Genomic DNA, 13,497 nt, shown 5'->3' with positions numbered 1-13,497 from the left:
ATCCTGCCCCACCCAAGCTGCTTCCAGTGGCTTTTCCATACAGAGAGCCTGTCTTGGCTCATGCTGCAGCTTTTCCTAAAATCTCTCAAAGTTTCACAAAACCCAAACAAGCATCATCTGACCTTGGTGTGCCCTGCACCTCTTGCTGAGTAGCCCCAAGCCTGGAACTAGCAGCAGCCAGCTTTAGTTCTTGACTTGGCCTCTCAAGGCACCTCCAAGACCAGCATGGGTGGCTGCCATCTGCAGATTGCTTTATGGCTCATGCCAGGTGGACCTTGGCAGGGCACAGGCTGTGGCTGAACTTGAGTTGCCACAGGGCCCTTCCCAGGAGGCCAGGGGAATGGTACCCCCAGTGGCCAGCTTCAGGCCTAGTTGGAGCACCACCCAGCTTCCTCTGTGGATGACACACCCAAAGGGCAGGCTGGGCAGGCAGCAGAGCCCTGCTAAAGAGAATCCTCCACTGTAGGGTCAGCCCCTGCACAACAGCTCCTCCTCTGTAGTCACAGCCAGTCCTCACAACCAATCAGCATGAGGGTTAATCCCTCCCATTGATGTGCAAACAGCAACCAAGGCTCAATTACAAGAGGAGGGCACATACAACAGACACAAGGAACTCACCTGAAACACCTGGAACAGGCGACAAGGGAGACTGAGCCACTGGGCCCCACAGGATACCTAGTACATAAGGCCACTCTACTAAGACTGAGAGGCATAGCAGCCCTACATAATACATAAAAACAAACACAGGGAGGCAGCCAAAATGGGGAGACAAAGAAACATGTCCCAAGTGAAAGAACAAAACAAAGCTCCAGGGGGAAAGAGAAGAAAGAAAGAAAGAGAGAGAGAGAGAGAGAGAGAGAGAGAGAGAGAGAGAGAGAGAGAGAGAGAAAGAAAGAAAGAAAGGAAAGAAAGAAAGAAAGAAGAAAGAAAGAAAATGGAGACAAGCAATATTCTAGATGCAGAGTCTAAAACACTGTTTAGAAGGATGCTCAATGATCTCAGGAAGAATTTCAACAAATAGATATAAAACATAAAAATAAGATAGAAAGCATAAAAAAGAACCAATCACAAGTGAAGAATACAATAACTAATAAATGATACATTAGAGGGAAATCAAATTCCTCTCTAATCAGAGGATCAAATCAGTGGTTTAGAAGTTAAGGTAGCAGAAAACACCCAATCAACAACAAAAATTTTAGAAATTCCCCCCCTCAAAAAAGAATAAGGATACTTTAAGGGGCCTCTGGGGCAACATCATGCATACCAACATTCCATCATAGGGGCACCAGGAGAAGAGAGAGAGCAAGCAATTGAAAACCTATTTGAAGAAACAATGATGGAAAGTTTCTGTAACCTGGTGAAAGAAATAGACATACAAGTCTAGGAAGTGCAGAGAACCCCAAACAAGATGAACGCAAAGAGGCCCACACCACGACAAGTCATACTTAAAATGGCAAAGGTTACAGACAAAGAAGGAATCTTAAATGCAGCAAGAAAATAGCACTTACCTACAAGGGAGCTCCCATAAGACTGCCAGCTGATTTCTCAATAGAAACTTTGCAGACCAGAGGGGATTGGCACAAAATATTCAAAGTGATGAAAAGCAAGGCCCTACAACCAAGCTTACTCCACTCTGCAAAGCTATCATTTAGAATCAAAGGACAGATAACGAGCTTCCCAGACAAGAAAAAATTAAAGGAGTTCATCACCACCAAACCAGTATTACAAGAAATGTTAAAGGGACAAGGAGAGGGAGAAGATATCAAAAATATGAATAATAAAATGGCAATAACTACATATCTGTCAACAATTACTTTACTTTAAATGTAAATGGATTAAACGCTCCAATCAACAGACATAAGGTGGCTGAATGGATAACAAAACCCTTACATATGCTGCCTATAAGAGACTCACTTCAGACAAAAAGACACACACAGACTGAAGGGAAAGGGACAGAAAAAGATATTTCATGAAAATGGAAACAACAACAAAAAAGCTGAGGTAGCAAAACTTATACCAGACAAAACAGACTTTAAAACAAGAGACAAAGAAGGACTTACCCCAAAACACCACTTCGAAGGGACATATACATCCATATGTTCATTGTAGTATGATTTTCAATAGTAAAGATATTGAGGCAACTTGGCTGTCCATCAATGGATGAAATGATAAAGAAGACATGATACATATATTACAATGTCATATTACTTAGCCATAAAAAAGAATGTAATTTTGCCATCTGCAACAACATGGATGGACCTAGAGGGTATTCTGCTGAGAGGAGTATGTGAAACAGAAAAAGACAAACGCCATATGTTTTCACTTATATGTGGAATCTAAAGAACAAAATAAACAAAACAGAAACAAACTCATAAATACAGAGAACATTTTGATGGTTTCCAGCTGGGAGAGGGGTTGGGTGGGGTGGGTGAAAAAGAGGAAGGGATTAAGAAGTACAAATTGGTAGTTACAATATAGTCATCAGGGTGTAAAGTATAGCGTAAGGAATGTAGTCAATAATACTGTAATAACTATGTATGATGTCAGATGAATACTAAATTTATCGGAGTGATCACTTCTTAAGTTATGTAAATGTCTAATGACTATGTTGCACACCTGAAACTAATGTACTATTGTATGTCAACTGTAATTGGGAAATATGTATCTAAAAAAGGGAAAATAAACATATCCAGGAAACTAAGGAAATGCTGCCCCTGACAGGGAGAAAAGAATTCTTGAAGTACTAAACATCTTAACAGCCGAAAAAGGGTTAAACCTAAACCTGTCCCTAAACTTTCCCTTAAGCCTAAATAAGAATTTGGACATATATTTTACTAAGCTGAACTTTACTAATCCTGCTGAATCCTGAATAGATATTCTTTGACCCTTCTTTGATGAAAATAGTGATCACAAGAATAAGGAGAAACAGGAAATGTTAGGAAAGAAACTGGTTTGTGCTTCTGGGACCACATTGTTCTTTTATTATATCTGTGATTTTTGAGGTCAAAGAAGTCATCATTCAACCAATGCTTTAGTCTCCAAAGCTTAACCCTACCCCCAATACTAATGCTGACTTCCTCTTCTGTATAGGGACATTGCTTTTCCCCAGGAGGACACAATCTAGCAGACATTAGCCAACATCTGCCCCTGAGACAGTAAAAGTCTGATCAACAGATGGGTTGGGTGCACTTTGAGCTGTTTTCTGTGTGAGTGAGACACACCGGGCTCTTAGACAGGTGTTGAAGATGAAGTTGTGTGGTAGCAGCACAGGATGGAGGTGCCTTGATAGATATCTCTTAGACCAGGGGTCGGTAAACTGACCTGTGGTTTGTTTTTACGTTTTTTAAAAGATTGTAAGGAAGAAGAGAAGAAGAGTATGGAACAGCTCCCAGATATGGCCCACAAAGCCTAAATCATTTACTATCTGGCTCTTTACAGAAAAAGTTCACTGCTTCAAGTAGATTCAAAGTATCTGACTTTCTAATCCCTTTACAGACTTCTGACTTGGGGGTTGGGGGAGTGGGCATACAGCTTTGAGACATAGCACCTGTTCGGGGAGGTACTTTGCCCCTTAGCACAGCCAATTCTTCCATAGAATAAGTCAAATAATTTCAGCCTCTTGCTGTTCCAGCCTCTGTCTGATCGGATCATACTATTAACAAAATTGAGTGTGTGTGTGTGTGTGTGTGTGTGTGTGTGTGTGTGTGTGTGTGCACGTGCATTTCTTCACAAGTTTTTTTTTCTTATTTTACTCAGGGGCTTCCTGGTCAGAAAGGATCTAAAGGTGAACCTGTCCTTGCCCAAGGTAGTATCAAAGGAATGAAGGTAAGAGCCTCTAAGGCAGACAGCTGAGAAGGCTATAAGCTGAGCTCCCTAGAACTGGGCCCCACTTCCAATAAAAACATTCCCAGAACTAGCATCTGCATCTCTATTTAAGGAGCAGACTAAGCTGTACTTAAAAAAGGATCCTGAGCTCTTTGTGGTGGAAACATTGACAGAAATGTTTGCAACCACACTGTCAAAGAGATTTGCTTTGTATAATAGGATCTAGACCAAAAATAGGAGACAGATCAGCAAACAAATAGTTTTCATGAGTATCATTTTCTTTGACAATCTGAGACATTTCCTGGAGGCAGATACCTTTTGTCTGCTCTAGAATCCGTGATGTCTGCATACCTTGGTTTGAAGCCATGTGTTTCTCTGCCCATCTCAGCATGGCCACCAGGCCGGGATCCTGGCCCTGCTTTTTTCTGTCCCTGCACACCAGCCCGTCACTCTTCACTGAGCCCCTGGCTGTCTGCAAAAATTGCCCATCAACTCTGCAGCTGGTTGGGAACTTTCATTTCTTCCTAGAATTGTCAAGAACTTGCTGTATTCTTGTGACTATTCTCTTGGTGTATGCTGCCTGGTATCCTGTGGGTCCTTAGTCAACTCTAGTGCTAAGTGATTGACCCTATTTCCCTTACAGAGTGGGAAGGGAGCCCATCATTTCCCTGGTAGCAAATGGGAATCTATGTGCCCAACATGGGGGGAAGATGCACCCACGCTCAGCTGAGGATGGCACCTTTCTGTGTTCCACTCATGCACAGAGCCTGGAACATTGGAAATAACTTTGGAGGGGAGTGAAGGGGTGGATGGGTGAAAACTGGAGAAGGTACAGGGTTCGAGCTCTTGGCTATAGATGCCGTAGCAGAAGATGGAATGTTGAACTTGGAAAGGACCTCATGATTGTTGGATTCATGTTGCTCATTTTATAGAAAAAACACTGAGGTATACTAAGGCTCTATGTCTTGCTCAGTCACACAGTCAGTGTACCAAAGAGCTATGAAACCCAGGCAGTTCTCTTTCCATTCTTCAGAGAGCTGATTTTGTACCCTAAGCCAAGTGGGGTAACACTAGCAGGTGTCAAAATATGGTCATTGTCATAGAAAACATTGATTAAATGATTTGTCCAAACAACAAAGAGACCCTGGACTCAATGGAACACAGCAATTTCCACAAGATGGTCATATTACAGATTCATACAGTGACTTAAGATGCTGGAAAGTAATTAAAACGTAATCAGAGACTGTATGCTCTGTTGATTCTCCCTTGAAATGTCTGATTTGCATTGTATACATATGGGCACAGATTCTCTGGGGATGAGGGCACATGGGAAGGTAGCTTTGCTTTCCTCCTAAGAGAGCAGGAATATCACCAGCCCACAGAAGCAGTTTCTAATTGATAAGTTTCTAGCAAACGTGAAAATTAATTAATCCAAGTAAATTATGAAATCCTGTTCAACTAAGGCTATAATATTTGTCTACTAGAGTCCAGATTTTTCTTAGGAAAAAAAGTAAATGATTGACTATGACCAATTCATACATTATTTAAAACGCAAGACCTTAAGAGGAGAGGCCTAAGCTTCAGCAATGCATTTTTATGCCCGTGCATCTTAGGTCAGTCATCTATGAAATACCACAGGCTTGATTTTTAATCTCTTCAGTGTCCTGCCTTTGTTTTTCAGGGTGATCCTGGGCTGCCTGGGCTGCATGGAATCACTGTAAGTTTTTATTTATGTATTGAGTTCTCAATGTTTAGTCAACAGTTACTGATAGTCCCTTTTCATTCTTCTCTATGGTGTTTGAAGGTCTTTGGTGAACTTCTCAAGGAAAATACAGAGAGTTGAGGTAGAATGGGTCACACTATTGACATTTTGCAGATGAGAAAGTACTGAGAGGATGGACTGTCTCTCTGAAGTTACACAGCAGGCAGACTTTCAGACCTTTAGGCCAGGGACTTATATACTCCCTGGGATATGTCAGGAAAAATTTTACCTTTCATTCAAAAATTATTTACTAAGTGTTTTCTCTGTGTTCAGAGTGCTATGGGTAAAACAAAAGTAAAACACTCTTCTTTAAAAAGTAATCCATATGGAAGGGGGAGGGGGTAGTGGGGTGGTGGATTGGGGGAGGGGATTGTCACTTTGTGAGGGGTAGAAAGTATAACTATTCAACTGTTTTGTACACCTGAAACTAATTTTAAAAATGGAAAAAAAAGTAATCCATACAGAATTTCCTTTTAGGGACTCTAAATAATACTGAGCCCATGAAAAGCCCTGAGTTGTATTAACAAGAGCTTTCTGTTTTCTTTAAGTTTCTACATTGTCATTATTTTCCTTCGAAGTGGCTTAAGAAAATCCCCTTCTTTCTTCCTTCTTTCCTTTATTGGGGTTCCTTTCTTCTTTTATTCCAGAACAGATACTGAGCACCTACTAGTAGCAAACTGCTACAAATGATCCCTGAGACAATACAAACATGGTCTCTACCCCCCAGTACTTCTCACCAGCCATGAAAAACTAATACGAATGTGGCATAAGAATTCCACAAAAGCTTCAAGGAAGAGATGTTGTCCATCTGAGGACACATCTGAAAGATTTTATGTAAGATAGAGAAAGTAGCCTCTGAGAAGTGTGGATGGTGTTTAGGCTGGCTGGCAATGGGAGGAAGCTTCCCAAACAAAGAGTAGTGTGAGAAAAGGTAGGAAATAAACAGGGTGTATGTAAGAGCACATGCAAACAGAGATGACGAGATGAGTAAGGACCAAGGACATCCAGGTCCTCTAGAGCTAAACAACATTGGCTTAGATGGAGCATTAACTAAATTTGTAGAATACCATCCACTATACGCGGTCTGACAATTAAGTTCGCGAACTTGTTGCAACGCTGTTGCTAACCTTTTTTGATATCAGAGGGATTATTCATTATGAATTTGTACCAACTGAACAAACAGTTAACCAAGTTTACTATTTGGAAGTGCTGAAAAGGCTGCCTGGAAAAGTTAGAAGAAAACGACCTGAACTTTTCGCCAACAATTCATGGTTCTTGCATCACGACAATGCACCAGCTCAAACGGCACTGTCTGTGAGGGAGTTTGTAGCCAGTAAACAAATAACTGTATTGGAACACCCTCCCTACTCAACTGATCTGGCCCCCAATGACTTCTTTCTTTACCTGAAGATAAAGGAAATATTGAAAGGAAGGCATTTTGATGACATTCAGGACATCAAGGGTAATACGACAACAACTCTGATGGCTATTCCAGAAAGAGTTCCAAAATTGCTTTGAAGGGTGGACTAGGTGCTGGCATTGGTGCATAGCTTCTCAAGGGGAATACTTCAAAGGTGACCATAGTGATATTCAGCAGTGAGGTATGTAGCACTTTTTCTAGGATGAGTTTGCGAATTTCATTGCAGACTTAATACAGACTGAAGCAACTGTATTTGCTGCATAGCTTCTCTTACAGATCATTTCCCTACCTGAAAAGTTACAGTGTTCATCTACATACACAGGCATGAGAAATAAAGCATGTTGATTTGGGGAGGAGGGCTTGGTGGCTGAAGAAGAGATTTGTGATCAGTAAGGAGACCACAGGTTATTCGTTTTCATCAAAGCAATGTTCTAATTCACATTCCTGAGGAAACTTTCAACCTCTACTTTCTCTTCCTTCTGTCTGTCATGACTCCACTTAGTCTCTCCATCCCTAAGCATATACCACCTTATTACTTCTCCCAATTTTAATTGCACCATGCATTTCCCCATACCATCTTCCTCTTCAGATTTCATTGTCTTGTTTTTAATATTGTCGTTGTTATCATTCAATTCAAAACATCTTCTAGTTTCCCTTCTGATTTTTCCTTTCAGATGTGTGTTGTTTCATTTCCAAATATTTGGTAACTTTCCAGATAATTTCCTATTATTGATTTCTAGTTTGATTTCATTGTAGTTGGAGTGCACACTCTGTATGACTTCAATCTTTTTAAATTTGTTGATGTTTGTTGTATGGCCCAGCATATGGAACTACCTTGGTGAATGTGCCACATGACTTCAAGAGAATATGTATTCAGTTGGTTTGGGTTCGAGTGATCTAAAAGGCACCCAATAGGTCAAAGTAGTGGATAATGTTGTTAGGATTTACTGTGCCCTTACTGATATTTATTTTGTTTAGTTGTTCTATTAATTACTGAGGGAAAGATGTTAAAATCTTCAACTATAACTGTGGATTTGTTTATTTCTCCTTGTAGTTCTATCACTTTTTGCTTTATGCATTTTGAAGCTCTGCAATTAGGTGCATACACAACTAAGATTGTTATATCTTCTTGATGAATTGACCTATTTATCATTATGAAATGCCCCCCTCTTTATCTCTGGTCATATTATTTGTCTTGAAGTCTACTTTATCTGATATTAACATAACTGTTTCACTTTCTTATTTATTTACTTGTTTGTTTATTTATTTGTTTGTTTATTTGTTTGTTTATTTATTTATTTATTTTAGCTGAGCCATCCTGCTATCTATTGGCAGCTCAGTGGCTGCTCAGCTTGGGCTGGTACTCGAACCGCTGTTGCTCAGAGCTCAAACTCTTGAGCGAGCTCTTAACCAACTGAGCCACTCGGCTGGCCCTGCACTTTCCTTTTTAAGTTTTGTTTTTTACATCAATTTAATGTGAAAACTTTCAAATATAAAGCAAAGTTGAACACATTTTGCAGTGAACACCCATACCATTAATACATTACTATACTGGTTTTAACCCACTTTTATCCATCTATCAATCTCTATCTTCCCATCAATCCATTTAATTTTTATGCATTTTAAATTAAATTGTAGAAAACAGTACTCTTACTCCTAAATACTATAGCATGCCTATTATTAGCTAGACTTCAAAATTCATTTATTATTTTTCTTTTTATGTAAAATGTACATAAAATACACAAATCTTAAGTGTGTATTTGCTGAGTTTTGATAAATGCATACTCTTGTGTAACCCAAACCCCTCTTAAGGTGTAGAACATTCCCATCACCTCAGAAAGTTCCTTCCTTCCCCTTTCTATTCATTCCCTGCCCCCACATCACCCCAAAGGCAACCACTATTCTGACTTTTTCCACCCTAGATCAGTTTTTCCTGTTGTAAAACTTCATGTAAAAGAAATAATACAATATGTAGCCTTCAGGGTCTGGCTTCTTTTACTTAGCAATGTTTTTGAGATTCATCCACACTGTTTCATATATCAGTAGTTTGTTAATTTTTATTGAGTATTTATCCTACTATATGGATGTATCACAGTTCATTAATCAATCCTTGTATCAATGGACACCTGGGACATTTCTGATTTTTTGCTATTATGAATAAAGTTGCTGTGAACATTCTTGTAGACATATGTTTTCATTTTCCTTGAGAAACTTTCTTGATTTTTTTTTACCTTGGTAAAAACTTGCTTCCCTAGGGCCCACAAGGAACACCTGGGTCTCCAGGAGCTGTAGGACCCATAGGGTCACCAGGATTGCAAGTAAGTAACCTAAGTCTACCATCTGATCATAGAATTCAAACGAATGCTTTTCCTGCCAGGCCATGGATTTAGTGTAGTGTCTAGGTAAATGCAGGTCCTTCTAGAGGAGAAAGGCAAATTCCAAACTTGAAGGATTAAAATGAAGCATGCTCTTGTAAGGAGCTATGTGTTGTCTTTATTTATCAGAGTCTTTCTGACAATTCACTCTGTGCCTCCAAAGCCTCCTAGTCTATCTCAACCTACAGTATAGCCCAGAGATGGCAGATACCTGGCACATCTATTCCTACCATCCACTTCCCTCACCCATGACAGACTAATTAATGATACCACAACCTCCATCACCCACCCTGAGCACAGAAGCTTCAAAATCCTTCTCAACAGTGCACCTTGGACAGCTCTACCTACCTATATTTCTGCTATCAAACCTACTTGCCATCACTGGTATAGGAAGAGCATAGCCAGTCATCTGTGTAGTTCTGGGAAAGCCCTGCCCCAGATTCTTCTCTCTCCAGTGCATGAAGCCCCACCACTGGTTACTTTGGGTTAGCTTCAGCAAAGGTCATCATTTTTTATTTCCTGGCCTATTGGGAGGAATAACACATCAAATCTTCACGACCTTAGCATGAATAGAGTTATCAGGTCAATTTGGACGATTTCAAAGGAGATGAAAAGGGAACCAGGGAGAGGGAGCTAGAATTTGCTGCACCAAAGCCAGGCTTACCCCAGTGACTCTCAACATGCCCAGGTTCTTTTTGGTTGAAACTAACAAGCGCTAACTATTTCCTTTCATTTTAAATATAGGGTTCTCCAGGGCCCCCTGGTCTACCTGGTCTTGATGTAAGTATACTTTGTCTTTGAGCGTTTGCCTTCCTACCACTAAGTGCTCTAGTTTCCCCAGAGATATTCTGGTTTGGTTAAATGTACTTTCTGGTGAAAAGACTGAATTCCAATGGAAGTTCCTAGAGCTCGTTAGTAATTTGATTTTTTTTTCCTCCCTATACCCCATGTCCCAGGGGAATATGGGGTTAGGTTTCCAAGGAGAGAAAGGAGACAAGGTAAATAGGTTTTGCACAACACAATCTGCCTTCCATATGCTCCAAGAAATGTCTCTGGTTGCACCCATGTGTCTGTCTGTGTAAGGGTATTTGGAGCTGTGCCTGGGAAAATGAGCGTTTCCCACACCACATGGGTCCGCTGGTGGGGTCCCTTGAGGGCTGAATGTGCATATGCCACACATAGGCTATCATGCTCTTTCTCCTTCAAAATATTGTAGTCTTCCTGCTTCCTACCTGTGAAGTGTATATGTCTTACAAATACACTCTCTTGAAAGATATTTCCTCTTCCTTCCACATGGGTATTTGCCTGGTGTTTTGTATACTGTGTCATCTTCCCTTTCCTTTTCTCTGCTTCTCTTCTTACCTCCATCTTTCCTCCTCCTCCTCCTTCTCTTTTTCTTCCCTCCTGCTCTTGTTGCTCCTCCTCCCGCTCTTCCTCCTGCCCCCCACCTCTCTCTTTCCATCTCTTGTCTCTCTCTCCTCCTTAACTGCTCTTTTACCATTGTCTTTTATCCCCCCCCCTTCTCCTACTTCCCTCCTACAAACTGTATAGTGATTTGGGAGCTTCAAGGTAGACTGGGAGCTTGTCCTCCCCACCCTTCATGCTGCCTCTTGTAGATTGCACTGCCTTCAAGGAGCAAATCCAGCCTCCAGTGTTCCAACACGGACTTCACTCCCTCTGCTAGTGCTCTTGGCAATGATTGAGCCAATTAGAGTCTGATCACTGTTGCCAAGAGGTGGCCATTCACTTTGTTCAAACCCCTTTTCCGCTCTATTCTAAACACCCTTCATGCATGACCATGGCAGCCGTGAACTTGTGGCTTTCTTCCATCCATCTTGCTTCCTGCCTCTGCAAGTGCTGGTACAAAATGCATTTGGACAGGTTTATAATTTTTCTCACCCCTTGGCACGGATAATTTGTTTCCTTATTGATGCAAGGTGAGGGTGAATAGGCCAAAATAATGGACACTTTATTTGTAAATTACATCCAGAGGACAAACCTACCTGTTGGAGAAATGGCCTGCATAGCTTCTGCTTTGCTTAATGCTCCCTTTGATCTTACAGGGGGATGTTGGCCTCCCCGGCCCTGCAGGACCCCCACCATCCACCGGAGAACTGGAGTTTATGGGATTCCCCAAAGGAAAGAAAGGCTCTAAGGTAGTGAACATTTAAGAACAGGAAACGTTAATATGCCTTTTCCTATTAATACAAAAGTTCAACTCTAGTTACCAAACTATGCCGGAAGGATAGAGGGCTCTGAAAAATAGATTTTTGTTTGAAAGTAAAGGTTAAAGCATTCTTTGTTTTGTCCCCAGTGAAAGGCTTTCTAAAAGTCTGTGTTTTTGTTGTTGTTGTACTTTTGTTGTTGTTGTTGTTTTTGTTGTGTGGCTCTGAGTGTGCCTGGGTTTATGAGTATTCATCTGAGTGATACTTTCTGTGTTTCAATTTTGTAGATTCAATTATCAAGATGCTAAATAACTTAAAACAAATGTTAAGTACTTGGGGTTTTTTCCTCCTAACTCCCAACTTTCTCAATATTTATGTTGTCCCCAAAGCACTATGACAGAACACATAAGATATAAATGATTGCTTTTTGGGTTATCTTTTTTTAAAAGTTATTTGCCCTCAAAACCTCACTCTGCCAAAAGGATATATCATCACCAAGTGGCAGTAGATGCCCTACCTAATTCACTTGATCTGAACTATCAAGGCTGAAGCTGTAGACATGTTTAACCAAGATATTTTATAATCTGTATTTTGATGTGAGTGAATGTGCATATGTTTGTATTTGAATGGCTCCATACTGTTAAGGTGTGCAGTTATCTTTCAGTAACTTGAATTTGCTTCCTTCCTGGGGTTCCTTAAGATTTGTGATTCTGTGCCTGGGGTCAAGGGACAGGTAGAGCAAGGTGTTTAGTCCCATTTCTTTAACTTTGTGGAAGCAATAGGTCCAAGCCCCTTCCAGATTTACAGGAAGTAATCATTGCTCAGAAACAGTTTGGGAGCATATGAAAGATTGCTTGCATCCTTGATCATTCCCAAAATATAGTGAGCCCTCCATGGCACATATAGGCAAATTAGCATATCAGTGAAAGACAGATTAAAGTGTTCTGTCCCTATCCAAAATGTAATGTTACTCTTTTTCCAAAGCCATTGATTTCTTTGTAGCCTATAATATGCTATAGGAGATCACACTTAACAGCTTCTTCCACTACAAAGAAAGATGATCAAACTTTCCATCTCCCAATTAGCCTGGGCATTTGAAACTCTGTTTTAGACAGTTTTCTTTCCCTGCCATGGGCCTTGGTCCTTCTCACAATACAAAGGGCTCCCTAAACTAACACATCCTGGTGCAGTTACTTGTTGGGGAGCCTGGGGAATCTGCACCACCTTTTGGTATCTCAATCCTGATATTCCATTAGTTCCCCACTGCCCAGCCCAAGTAGCTCAAGGGAGCCATCTTCTTCATATTCACTGCTTCCTGCTGCTACTCACTAAGCTTTGCTTGTTTTTCCAGGGAGAACCAGGGCTTCAGGGTTTGCCAGGAACAAGTGGCCTTCCAGGTCTCCCGGTAAGTCTCCTTGTTTGGTCGACATGTATTCAAGGATTCAGTTGGACAAAAGCTATAGCAATGGAAGGCTAGCAGGAAGACCTCTTCCTATGATTATTGTAGAGAATTCCAGCATCTTTGTTACTTGAGGCATTTGAAATGTTCTTGTTTCTTGAACCCATTGGGACAGTAGCATGGTTCTTCATGAGATTATAGATCTTAGAGGTTGTTAGCTCAAGCTCTAGAATTAAAACAGATCTAGGCTTCACTTTTGGTTACATCAATTTCTAGCTATGCGACCTTGGACAAGTTTCCTAACTCAATGAAACTTGGACAAGTTTCTTAAGCTAATGAAAGACTTAGCACATGCCTGGCACTTACCAATTATTCAGTAAGAGGTAGTTTATCTTAGTAATCCTATCTTCACTTTTCCTATCTGCCCTTGTATCTTTTTTTTTTTTTTTAAAGATTTTTTTTTAATTGGGGAATTGGGGGGATGGGAACAGTGCTGGGGAGTTGGGGGAAGGGGAACAGACAAGTTGCTGTCGTTTTGTTCTTCAATCTAG

General features: G+C 40.7%; 1 protein-coding gene across 2 annotated transcripts in view; it reads left to right on the top strand.

Annotated features, from left to right (window-relative positions):
• COL4A6 (collagen type IV alpha 6 chain) overlaps positions 1–13,497 on the top strand; it is a 314,136-nt gene that overhangs the window by 255,689 nt on the left and 44,950 nt on the right. For both annotated transcript variants that reach the window (XM_019662440.1, XM_019662438.1), the window contains exons 7-13: positions 3,757–3,825; positions 5,507–5,542; positions 9,263–9,325; positions 10,127–10,162; positions 10,339–10,380; positions 11,446–11,538; positions 12,899–12,952. In XM_019662440.1, the coding sequence (XP_019517985.1) occupies positions 3,757–3,825; positions 5,507–5,542; positions 9,263–9,325; positions 10,127–10,162; positions 10,339–10,380; positions 11,446–11,538; positions 12,899–12,952 (393 nt within the window). The remainder of the gene's footprint in view (positions 1–3,756; positions 3,826–5,506; positions 5,543–9,262; positions 9,326–10,126; positions 10,163–10,338; positions 10,381–11,445; positions 11,539–12,898; positions 12,953–13,497) is intronic.

Source organism: Hipposideros armiger, unplaced genomic scaffold, assembly GCF_001890085.2.
Source record: "Hipposideros armiger isolate ML-2016 unplaced genomic scaffold, ASM189008v1 scaffold_377, whole genome shotgun sequence".
Lineage (NCBI taxonomy): Eukaryota > Metazoa > Chordata > Mammalia > Chiroptera > Hipposideridae > Hipposideros > Hipposideros armiger.
Note: the sequence above shows the minus strand (reverse complement) of the source record. Positions and strands in the feature narration are given on the sequence as shown.